We start from the raw sequence: 22,966 nt of genomic DNA on the forward strand, positions 1-22,966 counted from the left end.
GGCTTGAAAGCTTGTCTCTTTTACCAAGGGTCTGTCTACACTACAAGGCTGCGTCTAGACTGGCCGCTTGAATTTGCGCAAGAACACGGACGATCTAATGTAAGATTGTCAGTGTTCTTGCACAAATATTGTGATGCTCCCACTCAGGGATAAGCCCTCTTGCACAAATGTATTTGCACAAGAGGGCCAGTGTAGATAGGGGAGGACTGTTTTGCGCAAAAAAGCCCCAATGGTGAAAATGGAGATCGGGGCTTTCTTGCACAAAACCGCGTCTAGATTGGCATGGATGCTTTTCCACAAAAAGTGCTTTTGTGCAAAAGCATCCATGCCAATCTAGACACTCTTTTCCAAGGCGATGAGGAGTCCTGTGGCACCTTATAGACTAACTGAAGTGTAGGAGCATAAGCTTTCGTGGGCAAAGACCCACTTCGTCAGATGCATGTATCTGACATGCATCTGACGAAGTGGGTCTTTGCCCACGAAAGCTTATGCTCCTACACTTCAGTTAGTCTATAAGGTGCCACAGGAATCCTCGTCGCTTTTGCAGATTCAGACTAACACGGTTACCCCTCTGATACTCTTTTCCAAGGGTATTTCTAAATAAGTTATTTTGGAATAATAACTCCCAATGTAACTATTTTGAAATAGCATGTCCAGACTACAGGGAAGCCTCAAAATTAGTCCGGGGCAGGCTTCCCTAATGTGGATGCACTACCTCAACTTAGAGCACCAGGAGTACTGGGGAGTAATTACTTTGAATGGCCCTGGGGAGGAGCTATTTTGAAATAGCAGCAGTGCATTCTCACCCACTAGGGGTTCAATGCTCTTACCATGGGCTTTGCTACCATGGAACTGTTGGGGTTTTTTCCATGGCACTCCCTCAGATCCTTCTATAACAGCACATACTGTCATCATTCCTTGTCATCTGCTTATATCATCAGGCAGGCTAACTCTTGCTTTCATTTGATGGCTTGAGCCAGGTTTCACCCTCTTGAGGAGTGTATTTCTTCTAGTTTGTTCATGGCTACCCACATTTTGGACCTGTCATGTACTGAGTCGTACCATGATTTCTACTTTGCTCTACGGGCTATAGCAACCTTGTTTTCTCAGGCTGTCTTCTAACCTTGTCCTTGAGTTGGGTTTCCTAAGGTAACTGTAGAAGCAACCACCAATATTGCAGCTTCTATAGTCAGTTCTGTATTGCCAGGTGTTGATAAGTGGTCCTTCATTGGTGGCAAATCCATCTTCCTGCATCATCTTCCAGAATGCATGGATTATTACCCACTACCGTATGGGGGTGCTAGACCTTTGGTAAACCATATTTTCCCTTTCAGTGTCCATGTTCATGGCTTCTTCATGCAGCTTTTCCCTCTCCTGGACCACCGCGTCAAGTTCTTTCAGTTTAGTTGCTACAGGAGGGGGCCATTGACTTAGGAAGGCTTCTGTAGTAGGGTGTTGAAGTCATCTTGTTGACTCACAATCATCTTCTTATTCTGCTGCTGTTACAGTTCTAGGCTTTGCTTTGTGTTCTGGTCACCTAGCAAATTCATCTCCTGATCTTCAATGTCTAGATCTGCTCCTGGAGGGCTTGCAGAGCCACTTTATTATGCTTCTGCTGGCTTTGCAGCTGGTCCCACACACCAGAGAGTGTTGGCTTAGCTGCTACAGTTTCTGGTTGTGGAGTTACAAAGGTTTCAGTTCATCATCCATCTTTTTCTGAAGCTCATTGATTTTTGTCCTGTGATCATTGTCAAGAGCTTCCTTCTCCAACTATAGCTGCATGAAACCCTTATGCTTCAGTTTTTCAGTGAGCTTATTTAGCTCTTCTTGAAGCTGTGATGTCTTGAGTTGCTTCCCTGTCTCCAGATTACCAAGTTATTTCTTAGGAGCCTCGTCTTTTTTTTCTTCGTTTCCCATTTTAGCTCAACCTCCAACAGAAGTTGCTGAACCTGGTGGGTATTCATATCTGGATGTTGCTGTTGGCCCAAATCTCCAACTGCTGCTCCTGCAGCTTTTTGGTTTGCTTCCAATAAGGATGCAGCTCCCACTTCTCGTATTGACTAATTCCTTTTCTACCATTGCAGCCTGGTGGCCATCAGCCTGGCATATCTTGGACTCTGGGTCCAATGCACTGCTTCTCTTTTAGAGTCAGGTCTACCTGACCCTGAGTACTGGCACCAGCTGCTCTGTGAGATGAAGCATTTTCACAGCCATCTTCACAGTGAAGATAGAAGGAAATGTGGACTTCATAGATTCCAAGGCCAGAAGGAACCACTGTGATTATCTAGTCTGACACAGGCCACAGAATTTCCCCCAAAATAATTCCTAGTGTGTCTTGTTTAGAAAAAAAAATAATCATGATTTTAAAATATTCAGCAAGGGCAAATCCACCACAACTATTGCTATACTGTTCCAATGATTAATTACTCTCACCAATTAAAATGTATGTGTTAGTTCCAGTTTGAATTTGTCTAGCTTCAATTTCCAGCCACTGGATCATATTATACCTTTCTCTGCTAGACAGAAGAGACCATTATTAAGTATTTTCCCCGAATGCTTATATACTGTAATCAAGTCACCCTTTGTTCTCTTTATTAAGCTAAGTCTTTAGTCTATTACTGTAAATCACGTTTTCTAATCCTTTAATCATTCTCATGACTCTTCTCTGAACTTTTCTCAGCATCCTTCTTGAACTGTGGTCACCAAAACTGGACACAATATTCCAGCAGCTTAAACACCAATGCCAAATACAACCATAAAATAACCTCTCTACTCCTACTCAAGATTCCCTTGTTTATACATCCCTGGATTTTATCCATCTTTCTGGCCACAGTGTTTCACTGGGAACTCATGTTCAGCTGACTATCCACCATGACTCTCCAATTTTTATCAGAGTCACTATGTTCCGCATTATATCACTTTTTTCTTTGTTCCTAGACGTATACATTGACATTTAGCCAAACTTACCTGTTCATGCAGAGAGATCAATGGTCAGTAGATCCATCTGTACATTGCTCCAACTCCAGAATTGTGCCCTTTTATATTGATAAGAAAGAGGATAAATAACAGCAGCAGAGACTCTTGCTTCAGGGATATTCCAGAAGAGAATTTTCAGATAAGATTTCTTGCAAGATAAAAACAATGGAAGGCCCAAAGATTTTTTTTTTAATTGAGGTTGAAGAAGGAGGCTCTCCCTGAAGAACACTCATCATGCATCTCTTCTCTTTGAAAAACATCCAAAATACATACTGTTCAAGCTGTACATGTGTTAATAACTTCCCTCCCTTTTCCTTTCCCCAAGCTACCAAAATCTCCTCACAGCCAATCAAAAAAAGATTCACCGACTTAATAACTAGGGTGCATTTAATAAAACAACAAAATCTTCATGAGAATTGCCATTAGACTAGTCGTCTGTGAGAATCTATCAGTTTCCCATGAAACCAGGTTCTAAGAGATTCTGAGACTTCCCAACAAAATTTTAGTGGGGTTACACTCATGTAATTTAGGCTATAATTAGACCATAGTGGGCAAATTCTAGCCTGGGGGCTAGATCCAGTCTGCAGGTTTATCCCCTGCCATACCCCCCAGCAGGTATTGGACGATCGCAGCTCTCATTGGCTGCAAATCACGTTCGTGGCCAATGCAAGCAGTGGCAAACATCGTCCCCGTCCGCACCACTTCCCGCCACTCACATTGGCTGCAAACAGTGATCTATGGCCAACCAGAGCTGTGATCATCTGATACTTGCAGAGGTACAGGAAAACATAGCAGTGGTGGCCCACTGGAGACTAACACTGGTAAGCTGACTTTTTTTATTGCCTACCCCTGAATTAGATCATTGGTGTATAATTATTTTACATGTGACATGTCTATACTAAATTTATTGAATGACCATTATTTTACATTCACAGGTTATGTAGAAGAGTGTGCCAAGAGTTCTCCTGTAGATTATTTCTGGTATAGAGAAACTTTAAATATTTCCACTACTATTGATGATTCAGGCACCATACAGTGGTGGCTTTTACTGTGTTTAACGTGTGCCTGGGGAGTACTGTACGTGTGTACAATCAGAGGCATTGAAACAACAGGAAAGGTACTACATTTTGTTTTATATGTGCATGAGATGTTCATCTTCTCTTTATATTGGAGGACATGTGAAACTAGTCATATTATAAAAGCTACATTTTTCATAAGAAAAAGTAATCCTACTGCCACTGTCATAAAAAAAAAGTCACGTCTCAGCAATCCTTTTGAACAGGAAATCAGGATGGCAATTGATTCAGTTTATGTGTGGATCCAGTAGGATCTAGCTCCCTGATCTTAACAGACCTCTCTCTCATTCCAAACCTTACGTACCTGTAAGATGTCTCTAAGGAAGGATCTAATGGATTGATCTTTTTTGTTATGATCATTCCAGGCCCTTATGTAGGGGACTGCGAAGGGTGTGAACGCACCCCACATGGACCTTCATGGTCCTCCATGGGGCCTATTCTGGCTGGTCCGGGAAAGGCAGAGACAGCGTGCTGCCCCAGCCTTCTTCCCCTGTGCTCTGGACAGTTGAGGTAAAGCAGAGGTGGTGCACTGCCAGCCTCCTTTTCCCATGCTCTGGCTGGCCAGAGGAAGCCTGGGGCTGATTTCCCGCCTTCGTCCCCGAGGAGGGAGGCTGGGGGTGGGGCTGGGCCATGGAGGTGGGATGGAGGGGGAGGAGAGAGCAGCCACCAGCCTCCCCCCCCCCCTACAGAAATTCCTGCGTACAGGCCTGCATTTTCAGATCATGTCCTTGTTTGGGTTTCTGCTCATCCCTCAATACTTACTGTCTAAATACCACATCCAAAGTTTTAAAAAAATTAGGACCTAAAGTTAGGGTCTTAAGTACATATTTAAGCACTTAAATATGTACCTTGTTTTTTCTTAATGTTGAACATTAAGCAGTTCCCAATTTTTGTAATAGCTCTTGATGATCAATTGCAATAATCAGACATCAGGTTATACATTTTTTTCATAGATAGCAGTCATGATAGAAATGACCTGACTTGAATGCTGAAGGGCTGCAACTTGTCTTAAATTGAGCACTGATGCAATATATATTATATAATCATTATTCAAAATGTACAGGTGTGTATTGCATTTCTCAAACATAAGAGTTCCAACAGCAGGTTAATCATGACCAATTTGACACTTTTGGCTACTTTTTGCCTTTTGTGTCACATTTTGTTGTTTTCTGCTCTCATTTCTTCCTATGCTATTTTTCATAAAATAGTGGTTCTCTCATGCTTTTAAATATTTATTTGTTCCTTCTCTAGGCAGTGTATGTAACTTCAACTCTTCCTTACGTTGTGCTTACCATTTTCCTGATCCGCGGCTTGACATTGAAAGGGTCAGTCAATGGAATTGTATTTCTCTTCACTCCCAATGTAAGTGATTAGATTCTTTCATCTGTAAATGAGGTCACAGATATCTGTATCATTAATAAGAAGTAAGAAATAATCCCCCTCCATCAGTGTGTATTCTGGCCATCTTTCAGACATCCTAAACCCAATTGCCTTAAGGCTTGAGTTTGATGGCAGACCCTTTCTTTGCATTAGAGCAATACATTAGGAAATAGTTAATAATTGCATGCTAGTTTCTGTTGTAGTGGCATTTATGGTCTCAAACCCTAAATGCACCCTATCATGCTAATTATTCTTATGGACGTAAAAGAACATATGATCCCCTCAGATTTTGTTCATGAACTCTTGAATGGGCCAGAGGGATCATTCCAGAACAATGTGAACTGTTTTCTCACCTCCTACTACATTCTGCTTCTAGAATGTTTCCATAGCCTTCCAATTGAAAGGACTAGTCCTGAGTTCCAAACATAAATGGAATTAGGATGGAATTATAGTCCAATCTTGGAATTTTTTGTCCAGATGCCTGTATTAACATGGTGTATATTCAGAGCAGTTTCTCACTAAAATAAGTGTTCAGCTGCCATGGGAAGCCCAGGTTATCATTTATCTGTTGTTCAACCAATATTAAGCGGTACAACTTGAACACTCTTTGGAGGAAAACAGAAAGGAACCTACTGTCACCTACAGGGAGACGGTTATTTGCATAATTCTGTATATATTAAAAAATACTCACTTTTAATTTTAGCACATTAGAAACACAAAGAAAATAAGTTTATAAAATCACTCATTTCATTTGATGTTCATGTTTTAAGGGTGAGAAGTAACTATGTTCCATCATTTCCAATGATCTTATGCCAGTCGCTAGTATGACTTTCTGATATTCAACATAAGCTGTAATATTATACAATATAAGATGTCATATTATTCATTCATGAAGCCTTTTGCCTCATATCTCAGGTTACTGAACTGGCTAACCCAGTTACATGGCTGGATGCTGGAGCCCAGGTGTTCTATTCTTTCTCCCTCGCCTTCGGAGGCCTCATTTCCTTCTCTAGTTACAATTCCATTCAGTAAGTAACAAGCACAAAAAATACAATTTCATGTCAGTGTTTCACTATTTGAGATAAAATGTTGTAGTTTGATTCTGCTCGCCAACAGGGGAGCGGAGAGGGCAGCTGCCCCAGAGCCCGGCGATTCAAGGGGCTCAAGGCTCCCAGCCACTGCTGGTGCTACTGCAGCAATGGTGCGGGCTGGAGCCCCGTGCTTCAGCAGTGATTTAAACGGTCCAAGGCTCCGGCCACCACTGTTGCTGCAGTAGCCATGGTAGGCCAGCACTGTGTATGGGCAGTGCTGAGGGCTGCCTCTGGGCACATTTTAGGCAGCGCTCAGGGATGGCTGTCCTGCCTCTGCCCTTTCAGTGCAAGGTGCTGCCCCTTCTGGGAGCGTGGATCCACCCCCCCCCCACACACCCCTTCCCCAGGAGCCCGTGGAGGCTGTTGGTGCCCCTGATACCAATGTAGTATAGTGCTAATGAATTCAGCATAAACCTATGTGATGTGAGTCCCTACATGCTGAACATCTCCTCCCCCTCTCCCTCCCTCCCTCCCTCCTTACAAGCAAAACTGCAAAGCAGGGGCGGATATGGCAAAGTAGGCCAGTCTGTGGGAAATTTGTGTTCAGAACTCATCATTCCATGGGATCCAGAAACAGTGCAGAGTCACAAGGCTCCTGCATAGACAGCCGAAGCCTGTAGAGGGCTCGACAGCTCTGTAAATTTAAGGAGCAGAATCCAAGTCAGGTTTGCAGCTGGGTAATCCCTGGTCTCTACATGGGACAATTCCAAAGAAATTCCATCTTTGGGCTGTTCATGGCATTTCACATGCTGTACCTGAGTTTTCGCCACACATAGGCTACGTCTACACTGGCACCTTTTTCCGGAAATGCTTAAAACTGAACAGTTTTCCGTTATAAGTATTTCTGGAAAAAGAGCGTCTACATTGGAAGGAGGCTTTTCCAGAAAAGCCCTTTTTCCGGAAAAGCGTCCGTGGCCAATGTAGCTGTGCTTTTCCGGAAAAAAGCCCCAATCGTCATTTTCGCGATCGGGGCTTTTTTGCAGAAAAGACTACTGTGCTGTCTACACTGGCCCTTTTCCGGAACAGTTTTCCGAAAAAAGGACTTTTGCCCGAGCGGGAGCAGCATAGTATTTCCAGAAAAGCAGCTGATTTCTTACAGTAGATCGTCAGTGCTTTTCCAGAAATTCAAGGGGCCAGTGTAGACAGCTCGTAGCTTATTCCGGAAAAACGGCTGCTTTTCCGGAATAAGTGGCCCAGTGTAGACACAGCCATAGCGTACAATGAAGTCCTTTGATTTTTCAGAGCCCCGATAATACATTTCTTCTTTCACTTTATTAAATCAAAATGCCAGAGAATGTTGAGAAGGTTAAGACTACAAAAGGGTTCAAAAAAGAACTAACTACATCCACGGATAATAGGACCATCAACTGCTATTAACCAGGATGGGTAGGGATGGTGTCCTTAGCCTCTGCTTGCCAGAAGCTAGGATCAGACAACAGAATAGATCACTTGATGATTATCAGTTCTTTCATTCTCTCTGGGGCATCTGGACAGGATATTGGACTAGATGGACCTTTGGTCTGACCCAGCTTGGTCCTGCTAATGTTCTTATTCTAATTCATCCTCTGACACATTAATAATTTAGCTTAATTACATCTTTTTAGTTCTTCAAATATAAACTTTGCACAAGATTAATTTTGACTGTGTTGAAAGTTTGACCTGGTTGTGTTATTCCTTCAATCTAATTAAAGACAAAAATTACTGAGTTCTTAAAGATTCAGATTTTAATTAAGTTTAACTCATCCTAGTAAACAGATTTATTTCCAAACTTTGTACATACATGTAAATTCTTGTCCTGATCCTCTGATATTAAAAATTAGTTATTGAGGCTATTGCACATCACACACACATGGAAATTGGCTGATGTTTCTTCTGTCTTTTGATTTACAGCAACAACTGTGAGAAAGACGCTTTAATTATCTCTGTGATCAATGGTTTCACATCCATTTATGCAGCAACTGTCATATACTCCATCATTGGGTTCAGAGCAACAGAGAGATATGACGACTGTTTCAGCAGGTAAATTGTGTTAAAATCTAATTACATAGGCTTTTGTTTAGCCTGGGTGGAAGCAGCCTTATTTTCCAAACCATTAGCTCATGTAGAATTATTCTGTTCATGTGATTTAGTACTTACTCTCACAAGGAGCCCTACTGACCAGTGACAAGGTCTGGTCCCAGATTACATCAGGTCAACGATCACTTCAAAAAAAGCCATGACTGTACCCAAGATCAATAACATTTGATCATCTGACTTTCTAAGATGTGGGGTTTTTCATTCTAAATGAAAAGTAAATAAATCAAAATGATTGTACAAGAATGAGTGACAGTTCTTTGATCTGTCCTACTTTTCCAGCTGTAGGCACCCTAGACTTTGACAGCTCTGAAAAGCGATGTTTAGGGTGTTAGCAACCATTAAGTCATTGCTATTCCATTTTCTGAGGTATTTTTTCCATATAGATCTTTCAGAAATTACTATTAAGGAGGCAATTCCTATTGGGAGAGAAGTAGATCAAATTGGCTAAATACCCCCACTAGCCATGAATACTGAAATAACTATAGTTTTTACATGAAATGGGACAATTTACAACTAGCATAATCAGGCATAAATCACTGAATTCAGCAGAACTGTGTATGCTTTACTAGGACTGGTTAAAAATTTTAGTGAAAGTATTTTGGCAGAAAGTTGGTTTTTTCACCAAACCATTTTTGTGTGTAAAAGAATTGTTTTACACTGACTATTTTTTTGTCAAAAAACAAAATGCTTGAAAGCAAACATAAATTAGGCAAAACACAAGATATTTTGATTCAGATAGCCTCCCATGGTTTGCCATGCAAGTTATACCTGTAGCTTGGTCTCCTCATGTCCCCATTCTTCTATATAAACTGGGCTTCTCAGCTGGACTTTACTTCCAATGATGTACCAAAGCTGGGGTCTCCACTGTGGCAGCCATTACCCTTCATTACGAGGTGAGACTATGGTGTTATCAAAGGAGATATAATCCATCCATATGATCAGGCTATAGAGGTGAATGATAATATGAGAAACCAGCATTACAACTCTCATGAGGCCCTGGCATAATTTTTGAATTTTCTTAGTTTTTTTATTTTTTTGAAATAAATTTTCAATTTTTCCATGGAAGATTTAGACAAAAATATTTGTTTTAAAGTTCACATCCAACTATCTCTAAATCTCACACCAGCAAAAATTATGTCCCTGCTATTTTGCTGAACCAGTTCTGCTGATGTCTATTTATAAATGTAATTTCTTTAATTGTAAAAGTTAACATAATTTTGAATATATTTATATTTCTAACCCAATAAACACTGTAATAAGAAAAATTACAATTCTTATTTGCCCCAAAATTCTGCATAATAAAATGCAAGAATAGTTGGCATATCCTATTACACACTTCTACACAACCTAAGTGAGAACAGGTGTGTAATGTTTTGGTTGGTTGATTTGAGCAGGATTTAGATAATTTTTTAGATAATTTTTCTTTATCATAATTTAGGTGCAGGTATTCAGTCCCAAGCCTAGATGGGACTACGATCTAGGCTAGAGGAACCGAGCTGCCTAGCAGACTCGCCTCCGGCTCCAGAAGTGCTGTAGGATCGTATCAAAACCATTGTTCTGCAAACATCTGAAGATATCCTCGGAGTCTCCACGAAGAAGAACAGGGATTGGTTCGATGAGAACAACTTAGAAGTCCAAGAGCTGCTGTCAAAGAAGAGGTCAGCACACCAGGCCCACCTGGCCCAACCATCCTGCCCGCACAAAAAAGCAACCTTCCGCCTGGAATGCAGCACTTTCCAGCGCAAGCTTCAAGAGATTCAGAAAGAGTGGTGGACCAACCTTGCAGTAAGAACTCAGCTTTGCGCTGATACTGGCGACTACAGGGGACTCTACGAAGCTCTAAAAGCGGTATATGGCCCCTCGTACCAAATCCTGAGCCCCCTGCGGAGTGCAGACGGGAAAGAACTGCTCACCGAAAAGGACTCTATCCTGAACCGCTGGTCTGAGCACTTCTACACCCTCTTCAATGCTAGCCGCTCAGTCCAAGAACCAGCGATTGACCGCATCCCACAACAACCAGTAAAAACTGAACTGGATGTGGCACCAACATTACAAGAGACTGAGGAAGCCATTGAACAGCTGAAGAGTGGTAAAGCTGCAGGAGTTGATGGCATCCCTCCTGAGGTATGGAAGAACGGAGGCCCAGCACTGTACACCAAACTCCATGAATTCTTTGTCTGCTGCTGGGAGCAGGGTAAACTCCCTCATGACCTCAAGGACGCAGTCATCATCACCCTGTACAAGAACAAAGGGGAGAAGTCAGACTGTTCCAATTATCCCAGCATAACACTTCTGTCCGTCGCCGGCAAAATCCTCGCAAGAGTACTGCTGAATAGACTGGTACCTGCGATAGCAGAAGATCACCTCCCAGAGACACAGTGTGGCTTCAGAGCCAACCAGGGAACCACAGACATGGTGTTTGTCCTGAGGCAGATTCAGGAGAAGTGCCGGGAGCAAAACAAAGCGTTGTACGTCACCTTTGTGGACCTGACAAAAGCGTTTGACACCGTGAGCAGGCAGGGACTTTGGAAAATCCTGGAAAAACTAGGCTGCCCACCGAAGTTCCTCACCATGATCATCCAGCTTCATGAAGACCAGCTTCGACGAGTCAGACATAGCAGCGACCTCTCGCAGCCTTTCCCTATTGCAAACGGCGTGAAACAGAGCTGTGTTCTTGCTCCCACACTGTTCACCATTTTGTTCAGCATGATGCTCCAGCAGGTCACAGAGGACCTCGACGACACTGATGGCGTATACTTTTTTGTCTCGACGGGAGCGTGTTCAACCTGAGGCGTTTGCAGGCCCACACAAAGACCATGGAGAAACTGATCAGGGAACTGCTGTTTGCTGACGATGCCGCCCTCCTTGCTCACACAGAGGCAGCTATGCAACGAATTACGTCTTGTTTAGCAAAAACTGCTCAGCTCTTCGGTCTTGAAGTCAGCCTGAAGAAGACTGAAGTTCTTCATCAGCCCGCACCCCACAAGGAGCACCATCCACCAAGCATCTTCATTGAACAAACAGAACTGAAAGTTGTCCACCAGTTCAGCTACTTGGGGTGCGTGATCTCGTCTGACGCCAAGATCGACAAAGAAGTCGATAACAGGCTGGCCAAGGCAAACAGTGCATTCGGCAGACTATACAAACGTGTCTGGAACAACAGCAACCTCAAAAGAGACACGAAGGTCAGCGTCTACAAAGCTGTTGTGCTGACCACTCTCTTGTATGGCACTGAGTCCTGGGTCACGTACCGTTGTCACCTGAGTCTCCTCCAGCATTTCCATCAGCGCTGCCTCCGCACAATCCTCAATATTCATTGGAGTGACTTCGTCACCAACACTGAAATCCTCGAGTTAGCGGAGGTCACCAGCATCGAGGCCATGGTCCTCAAGATACAGCTTCGCTGGGCAGGGCACATCGCCAGGATGGAGAACCACCGCCTACCCAAGATCATGCTGTATGGGGAACTGTCCTCTGGCTACCGTGACATAGGGGCACCACGAAAGCGGTACAAAGACTCCCTGAAGAAGTACCTCACTGCTTGCTGTATCGATCACTGTCAGTGGGCAACACAAGCAGCTGATCGCAACTCCTGGCGGCACATAGTCCACCAGGCCACCTCCTTCTTCGAAGATACCCGCAGGGCCTGTATGGAGGACAAAAGGAGAAGGAAGAAGAACCGTGACCCCTCAGCACCTATCCCGGATCAGACCTATATTTGCAGCCGTTGTGGCAGGACCTGCCTGTCCCACATAGGCTTCGTCAGCCACCAGCGTGCCTGCAGAAGACATGGATTTCCTTCCTAGATCTTCGTTCGCGAAGCCAAGCCATGATGACGATTCAGTCCCAAACCGCCTGATGTCTGTGTTCAAACCTGAATATGCACATACCTGTTTGAGTACTTTTCAGGGGCAAACAATTGTGTGTGCACTTTGAGGCACATTGTCAGCCATGTAGCCAAAAAACCTGAGCATGTCTAGGCATAAGAAAAGAAGACTGAGGGGATACCTGAAAACAAAAAAGGGATGTAGTCTAGACGTAGCCCTTGTGTCTTGCTCACAACACTCCTGTTAATGTGTCCCAGAATCATGATGATTTATTTGTTGATTCATCTGAAATCTTAGGTTGCTTACATGCAAACATTAATTTCCAACTGTTTATATTTCATTTTTACAGAAATATTCTTACCCTGACCAATGCTTTCGATTTACCAGAAGGTAATGTAACCCAGAATAACTTTGAAGAGATGCAGAAGTGGTGTAACATGACTGATCCAGCGGCTTTTGGAAGCCTTAAGTTTGAGACCTGCAACCTTGAAAGTTTCTTAAGTGATGTAAGTTGACACTATGGATGGAATCTGTAGATTTACTTCAGGGTGAGCGGGTAACAACTCTTATATTTTCATTATAAAAGAGTTGTGCAACCTTTTCTAGAAGATGCTTTCACATCTACTTCACTTATGGTGTGTTTTTGATAAAAGGAATGTCCTTGGACTGAGGAAGTGCTTTTTCTTGGCTTATGAAAATTCATTCAGATTTTTTTGAGATATAAACTGTTAAACATTAACATTTCCCTCCTCTCACTTTAATTCCTTAGGCAATTTTTGGCAGCCATCCAGAACAATAAGTAACTCACAAATGTTCTAAGTCCAGGCTCTCTGTATTGTTTAAATTGTAGCAGCAACACTACATTGGAAAAGCCTAGGAGCTGCCCAAGCAGCTATGGTGAGAAAAGAAGAAAGGCTGAATCCAAAACATGTCTCTCTCTGGGGCACAATATGGGGTAGGAGTTCCCTCACTTCCCAGGGTGAGGAAAAGGAATTGTACCAAGTCCCCCACTCCAACCAACCCCAGCTATCCAGCCCCACTCTGGGTTAAGCACCGTCTCCTGTTCACAGTTAATCCTACAATTAGTTGCCCTAGCTGCTAATCATGTAGTCAGTAGTGCTGCTATGCTAAAGTTTTAGGTTTCAAACCCTGCTGATGACTGGGTGATGGGAAAGGATTGTTGTAGTTGCAGATAACAGAATTTTATTTTATCTTTCTCTTTTAGAAAAGTTAGGAAAATACATATAAAAAAATCTACATTGAGGCAATTGTTTAAGTTGCAAAAGACACGTATTCAAAAATTAGTTGTCAGATTTAGTCCTCAGGGCATCTTCCTTTGTGTAAGAATACTGCCTTTAATTACACAACCAAAAACTATATTTTCCACAGGATTTTCACATGCTATATTTGCCTTATTCAGTACACAGGCTAGATGCACAAAGTGGGAAAATCAAGATTGCTTTGGCATTTGTAAATCTGATATTTTTCAAGCTTTTCAGTGCTTGACTTTGCAAACTAAATAATATTTAACATATATTTAAAATCTGGACACATTTTAAAAACATTTTATTTGGTTTATTGCCCATGAAATAGAAGCGGCATCAGAGCATAACTCAAACTGTCTTATTGAACTGCAATGTGTAATCTGCACTTATAGTTATAGTGAAGCTCTGTTTGGGATTGATGGTGCTCCGTGAAAAAATGAGTTCACCCAAAGGGTACCACTAAAGACTGCATCCATAAAAGTGAGCTCCTTGAGCTGGTTACAATCGGACACAATGCTTCTATCTGCACAGTGGCTTATTACCAAAGTCCTTTTCCACCAGAACCCCCAGTGATTTCAGTGAGCATTCTGTTCATAGCACAGTTGCAGGACAGTGATAAGGAGGAAACTATGGGTCAGAGGGGAATTGGCTATATAGTTTGATTTTATTTCATGGCAATTTCCATACCAGTAAAGTTATCTCAGTAATCTACTTTATATATGCTACGGAAAACATAATGCTGAATTAGTATTGATTCATGAAAATAAATAGAAAAATATTACTATGGTACAGTATAATGCATTACCATCCACAGTCTATATGAAAGTATTTTTAAATGCTGAATTTCATCAGTGCTGTTATTTCTCTGCAGGGTGTTGAAGGAACTGGCTTGGCTTTTATAGTCTTCACTGAAGCTATCACCAAAATGCCTGTCTCGCCTTTGTGGTCCATTCTCTTCTTTATCATGCTGTTCTGCTTAGGCTTGTCATCTATGTTTGGAAACATGGAAGGTGTTCTTGTACCTTTGCAAGATCTTAATATCATACCCAAAAAATGGCCTAAGGAACTTATCACAGGTAGGTACTGAAGAGCCATACAATACCTATCATCTTTAAAGAAATTTGGAATTGTCTTCATTCTTAAAATTAGTTAGAAGTGAACAGTTAAGTATCTGACATTTATTATTAATTTTTATAATTTATTCCAAGCCTAAAACATTTGTCTTTGCTTCTTATTTACAGGTTTGATTTGTGCAGGGTCTTACTTGCTTGCTTTTATTTTTGTGTTGAATTCTGGAAACTATTGGCTGGCACTATTTGACAGTTTTGCTGGATCCATTCCCTTGCTGATAATTGCTTTTTGCGAGATGTTTTCAGTCGTCTACATTTATGGAATAGACAGGTATGAAACAAACATAGGCTTACTGTTGTAGAAAAATGCAGGAATGAATGAAGGCCATAGCTGCTCTCTTACTATACCCCATGTCTGCTCTCTAAGGGAACTCATGGGAACTGAACAAACATCATTTAGCTTTCATAATATAAATTTTTTTAAAGCCTGTCTCAATGAAAAAAGAAAAGTAGCTGCTAAGATTTAGTGTTTTTGATTTATACTGTAGGTTAAATCAGCTTTTCTGTCAACAGGTAATAATAATCCGTAACGGATAACTGACTACATTTCTAAACAAAAAAGATAAAATTTTCAGAAGGAATGCAAGAGAAATATTTATAAGATCTGAAGAAAAAAACTGAGTAGTTAGCAAATGTTCAAGAGCAGAATATTTTGCACATGAAATGTAATAAAATGCAATAATTAGTTCACATGAATCTTAAGTATGGTGCTGCTGGCATGGGCCATGGATGAAGGTAGAGCATGTGTTCTGTTCATATAATGGCCACCAATTTTGATGATGGATGCCTTCCTAAGAGGCTGGGAAGCCCATCTGAACAACTGCATGTTTCAGACCAAATAGCATCCTAGAGAAGTGGCCCTCTATGTCAATCTTCTGGCACTAAGGGCAGTCAGGAACTCTTGTGCATACTTTATTCCATTCATCAAGAACACTCATGTGAAAGTCATGATGGAAAATATGATGTTTTACATAAATTGCTAGTGAGATTTCAGCTCTCATTCCCTCTGCTCAGAATCACTCAGACTTTGGAATTAGTGTATCCTTCATAACATGCTCATCTCAGCTGTTGATCTGCCAGGCACACAGAATATGACAGACAACAGTCTCAGAATTGAACTCAGAGGTGCTTTAAAACATGTTTGCCCATTGGGAAACCCTCATTATAGAGCAATTTACTACTTACTGGAACAAGTAATGTCCTCACTATTCTCCAGGGCAGGCCTGGGGAAACAGTGCCTCATTCTCCCGTGGGACAGGGCCCGTTCATATGCCTTTCCCTCATTTTTTTACTAGCTAAAGTCCTGTTAACAATAGAAGACTAAGCAAGGGTTATTCTGATTACCCCCTCCTGGTCAAGTTCATTTTGGTACTCTTTCTGGCACAGATGGATATGTCCTCTGGTCTCTCATCAGTCTACTCTCAAAATGACTCTCTCAAAACTACAGCCTGATCCTTTATCCCAACTTGTGGATCCTCTCTCTCCACACTTGACTCCTTGGTTTCAAGACTTCGGCTACATCTAGACTACACGCCTTTTTTGAAAGAGGCTTTTTCGAAAGATACTTGCAAAAAAGAGCATCTGGACTACAAATCAGTACTTTCGAAAAAGCAAGCCATGTTTTCGAAAGAGAACACCCAGGCAGTCTGGATGCTCTCTTTCAAAAAAGCACATTTTGCATTACATAGTGCCCTTTTTTCGAAAGAGCACTTTCGAAAAAAAGGCGTTATTCCTTGTAAAATGAGGTTTTCCGTGGTTGACAAAACAGCCACATTCTTTAAATTTACTGTTAACAGAACGCGGCGGCAGTCTAGATGCAGGTAAAGATTTTTCGAAAAAAGGCCACTTTTTTCAAAAAAATCCCTGTAGCCTAGAGACACCCTTAGAGATAGAATGCTCTGACAAGGTGTTTCTATACAGGCAAAATCAACCACTTTGTGCACTTACCAGCAAAAATGGAAATTACTCCAAATTTGATGGCATTCTAAAACATAGACTTGATTTTAGACCAAATTTTAGACCTCAGAAAAAATCTAAACTCTCTCTCAACTCCTTTAAAATACATCTATCAATCATAATGGCCTTTCACTCTCCAGTACTGTATACTCAGTGTTCATTCACGCACTGACACACAGGCTACATCTAGACTGCATCCCTCTGCTAACAGAGGGATGCAAATCAAGCACATCAAAATTGCTAATGAAGCTGGGATTTAAATATCCCATGCCTCATTAGCATAAATATGGCCACTGCTTTTTTTCAAAATGGAGTTTTTTCGGAAAAAAAAAGCAGTCAAGATGCGGATGTGTCGAAAAAGGCTTCATTTTTTGAGGAATACAGGGTCTGTCAAAAAAGGCTTTATTTTTGACAGATTCGTGTCTAGACTGCTGTTTTTGTTTTTGTTTTCGAAAAACCTCCATTTCGAAAAAAAGCAGCGGCCATGTTTATGCTAACGAGGCATGGGATATTTAAATCCCGGCTTCATTAGCAATTTGACGTGCTTGATTTGCATCCCTCTGTCGACAGAGGGATGCAGTCTAGTCGTAGCAACAGAATTCTTAAGGGCATTAGAGACCATCCGCTTCAACCTGCAATCTCAGTTTAATTCTCAGAGCCTTGACTAGGTCCCTCAGTGGCAATTAGCAAGGGTGAACAGGGATCCAGCAACAAGTTCTTGCACGTCCCTCGCCTCTGCTTTTCAAAAATTGGGAATGGGAAATAGGATGAATCAATGATTGCCTGTTTGCATTCCCTCTGAAGCAACTGGCATTGGCTGCTGTCAGAAGATAGGATTCTGAGCTAGATGAACCTTTTGTCCGACCCAATATGGCCATTCTGATGTTCTTACGTAAAACTCAGATGTATCTGCCCTTGCTGGAACCAACTAGACCCCACTTCCCTTCCAGACCTGAAATAGAACCCAGTTCTGATAGGGTCTCTCTCTCCGCAAGTTAGTAACCAAGAGTATATATTAAAATTCTAAACCTTCTAAATGAATTCACACCTTTTCTTACTTTTTGAAGGCACAATGCCATAATTTGATATCTTTGATCTTTTTGCTTTTCTTGATAATTACATGCAGTGTGAAATCAGAAGCAAGTCAACCAACAATACATGTTTTTAAGAGTATTTTTCCTGACTTGCTTTTGGGAAATTTGATTAAAATGTATAATTTTACCAATTTGATTAAAATGGATAATTATACCAATATTTGCCAGAATTGGAAAAATATTTCTAAATTTTCTTTTTACCAATTTATATTTTATGGTGGAAAATTTTATTGGAAAATTCTGAAAAATATAAGTAGGGCATTTTACTTCGTGCTTGGACAGTCTTTAAATGTGCTTTGCAAACCACTGGAGTGAAGTAATTTTCCTGAACTTGCTACTTTTGCTTTTAGGTTTAACGAAGATATCGAGTTCATGATTGGACACAAACCTAACATTTTCTGGCAAGCCACATGGAGAGTTATCAGTCCTCTCATTATGTTAGTTATCTTCTTCTTTTACTTTGTGGTGAAAGTCAACCAAAAACTGCTTTATAGTATTTGGGATCCTAATTACGTAAGTACAAAAGGTCAAAACACATCTTGAATTTATTATGTATTCGTCCTCCTTTCAGTGCCTGTATTAATTACATCCATCTTCTCCACAATGCTCATTCAAGTGTTTTCATGAATACTCTAAATGAAATATAAAAAAATTAAATGTTAAACCTCAGAAAAATGAACTCGCTATTTTAAATTCAGCTGTAAATGAATGAGAATTGCTAGATGGAGAAGTCTGAGCAATTTTACTCAAGAGAAGGAGAAGCCATGGACAGCACAATGAGTCTTACTATGAGACATGATCAAGGCAGGATAATAAGTCTTTTATAGGGTAGGGATTGCATATGAGTTTGAGCAGTCACTCTTAACAAAAGATTCTGAGCCCATTTATAATCCATGAAAATTTGTAAGAACTGCAAATATCTATGAGGTAGAAGCCTTTTGCTGAAAGAGCTCTTTCAGAAAAAGGTGTACGTGGACAGGGAAGAAGGAGTTCTTTCGAAAGAAGAGGAAAGACAAAAAAAACCACAGGTGCCCGAGTGGCCACTCAGTCCATAGCAATCACAGCTTACGTGCGAGATAGTGTCCATTCAGTATGGACTCTATCTTTCAAAAGAGCATATTGCTTTTTCAATGAGCTTTTGCTGTGTAGACGCTCTCTTTCGGAAGAAGTTTTTTCAGAAGATCTCTTCCAGAAAGCTTCTTCCGAAAGAAGTCTGCAGTCTAGACATAGCCTTAAAGCGGTGTTGTGAGACTTACTTATTAAATGGTGTGTAAAGTGCTTTTAAGATGTAAATGCTAAATAGTATTCTTGTGGTGCTCAGTTAAACTATAAAAACTATTTAAAAAAATCTTTTTATATCTTTTAATGCATAAATTACAAATATTTCCTTTTCCTCTTATAGTTAAAATACTGGTATGTAGGAACGAATGCTATGGTTCTGGGTTTTTTCTGTATTACTATTTAATATATATAGGCATAATGGGCAAACAAACGTACTAGTTTTAGGTTCAATCTTGATACATTTATGAACAGGCTTATATGCCAGGGTTGCTTGAATTATCAGGAGACTGGACCAAGGAGTAACCAAGGAGAGTCCCTTCCAGGACTATATTCCTATGTTAAATCTTCTTGTATATTTTACCCACCACAAATCATTGAATCTTGATTGCTTGTTTATTTTCACAGGCTGAGTTCCCCAAATCAGAGAAAATTGGATATCCTAGCTGGGTGTATGCCATCATTGTAATCCTGGCTGGAGTGCCTTGTTTGGTCATCCCTATCTTTGCCATCTACAAGGCCATCAAAAATTGTTGTCAAAAGAAAGATGGACATCAGGGCCTTGTCACCTCTGTTTCTGAGCCCTCCATGAATGGAGGCCTGAAGAATTATGCATAACAACATTTCAAAAAGACGGGAAAAAGACTCTTAGTGAAGGAAGGAAAAAACCAAAATGAAATCCATAGTTAGCTCCATTGCCATAAATTGGCAATGAGGTGAGGTTCCTAAGGAAACAATGAAACTAAGTGCACCTTACAGTAACTGATTTCAGTGTCTGTCTGTACAGGCAGGAGAACTAATGTGAACACTAATTTTAAGCTGACTCGAGTCTTGCACATTCAATTGTTTTTAAGCATGCATGCCACTGTGTTGCACAGGGTCACAAATATTTTTCCTCGAGCAAAAGTTTTAAATATTTAATTATTAAAATATTTCTAAGTATGAAAATTATATCTTGATTTAGTTTTGCTACCTGGATACTTCCCTCACTTCCCTTTACTTTCTAGTTGTCAGCAGCTAGCTCTTTCCCTTGCTGACAACACAGGAGCGAGAATCTCCTAATGGAGCAGCAGCAGTTGCTGTTCTGGGAATGGCACGGTCTGCATTCTTTATCTCCTGTTTAATAGCCAGTGCAAGGAAAAATGGTCACTCATGCAGCCTTTCTCCACGATTTCCCTGATGGCAGGGAAGCTGAGGGGGACCAGCTGGGATAAGACATTTACCTTCTCGTCTCACTGTCCAGGTGGATAGCTTTAGTACAATATTGTAATCCTTGCTTATAGAGTCACAGGAATGTATTGGACTGCGGGTACTAAATTCAGCACACACAAGCAGCACTGAACTTCCTCTTAAGCCCGTACTGGGCCAGCTACAATAAACAAGACCATAATATCATCTATTGATGGAGGTGCTGTTGAGACAAATCATTACAACTTGCCCCCTCCACTTAAATAAGGATTTAAAGCAGTAACTCCTAGGAATCCAGGTAGTCTGCCATCCATACAAGTTTCTGTGTAAATCAGCCTGCTTAAGTCCTCTAGCTAGCCCTGAAGCTATTGCTCATTGTTGGATCTAGATAATTAGCAAGTGGAAAGTGTACGTCCTCCAGGTTAGGCACAGCTGTTGTGAAGAGACTCTCCATTGAAGACTGAAGTGTGCTGAGGTCCTGAGAACACCCTGGCAATTCTTTCTCCACAACTGGTCTCCCATCCTGAGGAACAGAAATCTACTGTGGTACCTCCAAGGCCTGTTCTGCATCCCTCTGAGACACTTGATGAGCATACTCAGTGTTTACTTGACCTTTTCTTTCAATAAATCTGTTCACCGGGTCTCAATGGACTACAAAGGACAGATTATCCAATAGGCCCCAACAGAAGCACTGGGTGGGATGGAAGAAGCCCTAGCACCCCAATCCTAATCCCTGGCAGAAGCCCAAGGCTGGCAGGCAAGGGAAGATAAACCCCAGTCTCCTGACACCAGTCCCTGGCATAAGCACCCGGGTGGGTGGGTGGAGTGAGAGAAGCACCAGAGGAAACCCCAACACCTTGATCCCAGCTATGGTCCTGGAGCCATGGCAAGGGGGTAGAGCTTTTCCAGACTTGGACTATAGTGGCAGGGGGAATGGGTTGGGACTAGAGGTGAAACAGGGACAGGGCCATGGTGAAGAGACAAAGGGGTAGAGTCAGAGATGGAAGAGATGGAACAGGGGCGGGGTTACAGGCAAAAGTGGTAGTGAGGGTCTCACCTACTTGTTCTGGCCCAGGGCCCCAGCAAACCTTAGTCTGCCTTTGCAGAAAGGCTCTTCCTTTGGTTAGTGTCTTAAATGCTCCAAAAAAGGAGCAAGTCTGAGATTTTTCCCCCCAGACTGTCTTTTCCAGTAGCATAACTACACCTTCTCTCCTTCCTGGAGGGAAACTTAATAGCCCTTTTCCCAGGCATCCTATGGGTGGCATGCTCACCTCTAGCTAATTTATTCCCCTACCATCTGGCATGCTGGCCTCAGATCACCGATACAAGACTCTGCCACATCACACGTTGTGTAGTTGCAGGAACAAGCAAAGTCCTGTTGCTTGAACATCAAGTCACAGAGAAGCATGGTTTGCAGAGTCCCGATAATCTCATAGGGAGAGTACTAGCTAGCTGTGCCAATTTTGTTAGACTCAAAGCATGGAGTTTACTTTCTCCCAAGCCTGCTGATAGAGGGAGGGGGAAAAGGGGGGCGACTGTCCTGGGGCCCAGCAATTCAGAAGTACCCAGAGCCCTTTAAATTGCCACTGGAACCTTTAAATTGCCACTGGAGGGCCAGGCAGTGCACTCTGGATACCGCTTAGGGCTGGGGTGGGGGGAGGGAGGGAGAAGGAAGGGAGGTATCAGCATGGCATACTACAGGCAGCACTGAGGGCTGGCTACTCCTGTCCTACCCCTTCTGCCTAAAGTCCTGCCCCTTCTGGGAGGATGAAGATGCCCCTCCCCCCACCTTGTCCAGGGGTTCCCACGTCCCCAGCTCTCTCCACTTTCCCATGACTTGCAGATGGGCAACAATGGTCCTCACATGGTTCTCTGGAGTTATTGGCAAACCTCATGTTGTAGTCAGATTCCTTCCCCTGATCACTGGGGAATCCTTAACATCTGCAGTCACACAGTCAAAAAAATCCTTACTCAGTTATGCCTCAGATGGCCTGCCATTTCATGATAATGAAGGCACCCTGTACTGTTCTCTGCAACTTGGCTGGCAAGACAATCCTTTTACCTTCATGCACTTGCAATTTGGGAGCCAGATCCTGGTACTGTATTGAACCACCCCAGTCTTGGTCTCCTTTGGGAAATCTGTTGGAGCACTGAACATAACTTGGGGTCTCAGAGTAGTAGCTGTGTTAGTCTATAACTTTAAAAGCAATGAGCAGTCCTGTTGCAATTTAGAGACTAACAAACATATTATATCATGAGCTTTTGTGGGTAAAACCCACTTCATCAGATGAGTTGGAGTGGAAATTACAGAATCCAGAGTACATATAACAGCAAAAGCAACTGCCTGTCTTTTGTAGGACCCATGTTAATGATGCTAATTGAGTCACTCACTTTCAACCTCAGCCTGGGCCAGTCCACATAAGAAATCCACTTCCTTGACACTACAGTACAAATAAATGATGGTCACAAACACCACCCTACAGACGGCTTTTCTTATCTATGCCTCTAGATTAATCCAGGACACATTACACCATCCATTATATACAACAAAGCCCTAAGATACAACCAGATCTTCTCCATTCCCACAGACAGAGACAAACATCTACAAGTTCTTGAAACTTATATATTC

The 22,966-nt window shown here is 41.8% G+C and overlaps 1 protein-coding gene across 1 annotated transcript in view; it reads left to right on the plus strand.

Moving 5' to 3' along the window:
- SLC6A19 (solute carrier family 6 member 19) overlaps positions 1 to 20,978 on the plus strand; it is a 44,352-nt gene extending 23,374 nt beyond the window's left edge. Inside the window, exons 4-12 of the mRNA XM_006137063.4 lie at positions 3,912 to 4,093; positions 5,304 to 5,414; positions 6,348 to 6,460; positions 8,414 to 8,542; positions 12,776 to 12,932; positions 14,563 to 14,767; positions 14,933 to 15,092; positions 18,222 to 18,384; positions 19,558 to 20,978. Of these exons, the coding sequence (XP_006137125.1) occupies positions 3,912 to 4,093; positions 5,304 to 5,414; positions 6,348 to 6,460; positions 8,414 to 8,542; positions 12,776 to 12,932; positions 14,563 to 14,767; positions 14,933 to 15,092; positions 18,222 to 18,384; positions 19,558 to 19,767 (1,430 nt within the window). The 3' untranslated portion in view covers positions 19,768 to 20,978. The remainder of the gene's footprint in view (positions 1 to 3,911; positions 4,094 to 5,303; positions 5,415 to 6,347; positions 6,461 to 8,413; positions 8,543 to 12,775; positions 12,933 to 14,562; positions 14,768 to 14,932; positions 15,093 to 18,221; positions 18,385 to 19,557) is intronic.
- The last annotated feature ends 1,988 nt before the right edge of the window (positions 20,979 to 22,966 follow it).

The sequence above is a fragment of the Pelodiscus sinensis genome, chromosome 2, assembly GCF_049634645.1.
Source record: "Pelodiscus sinensis isolate JC-2024 chromosome 2, ASM4963464v1, whole genome shotgun sequence".
NCBI lineage: Eukaryota > Metazoa > Chordata > Testudines > Trionychidae > Pelodiscus > Pelodiscus sinensis.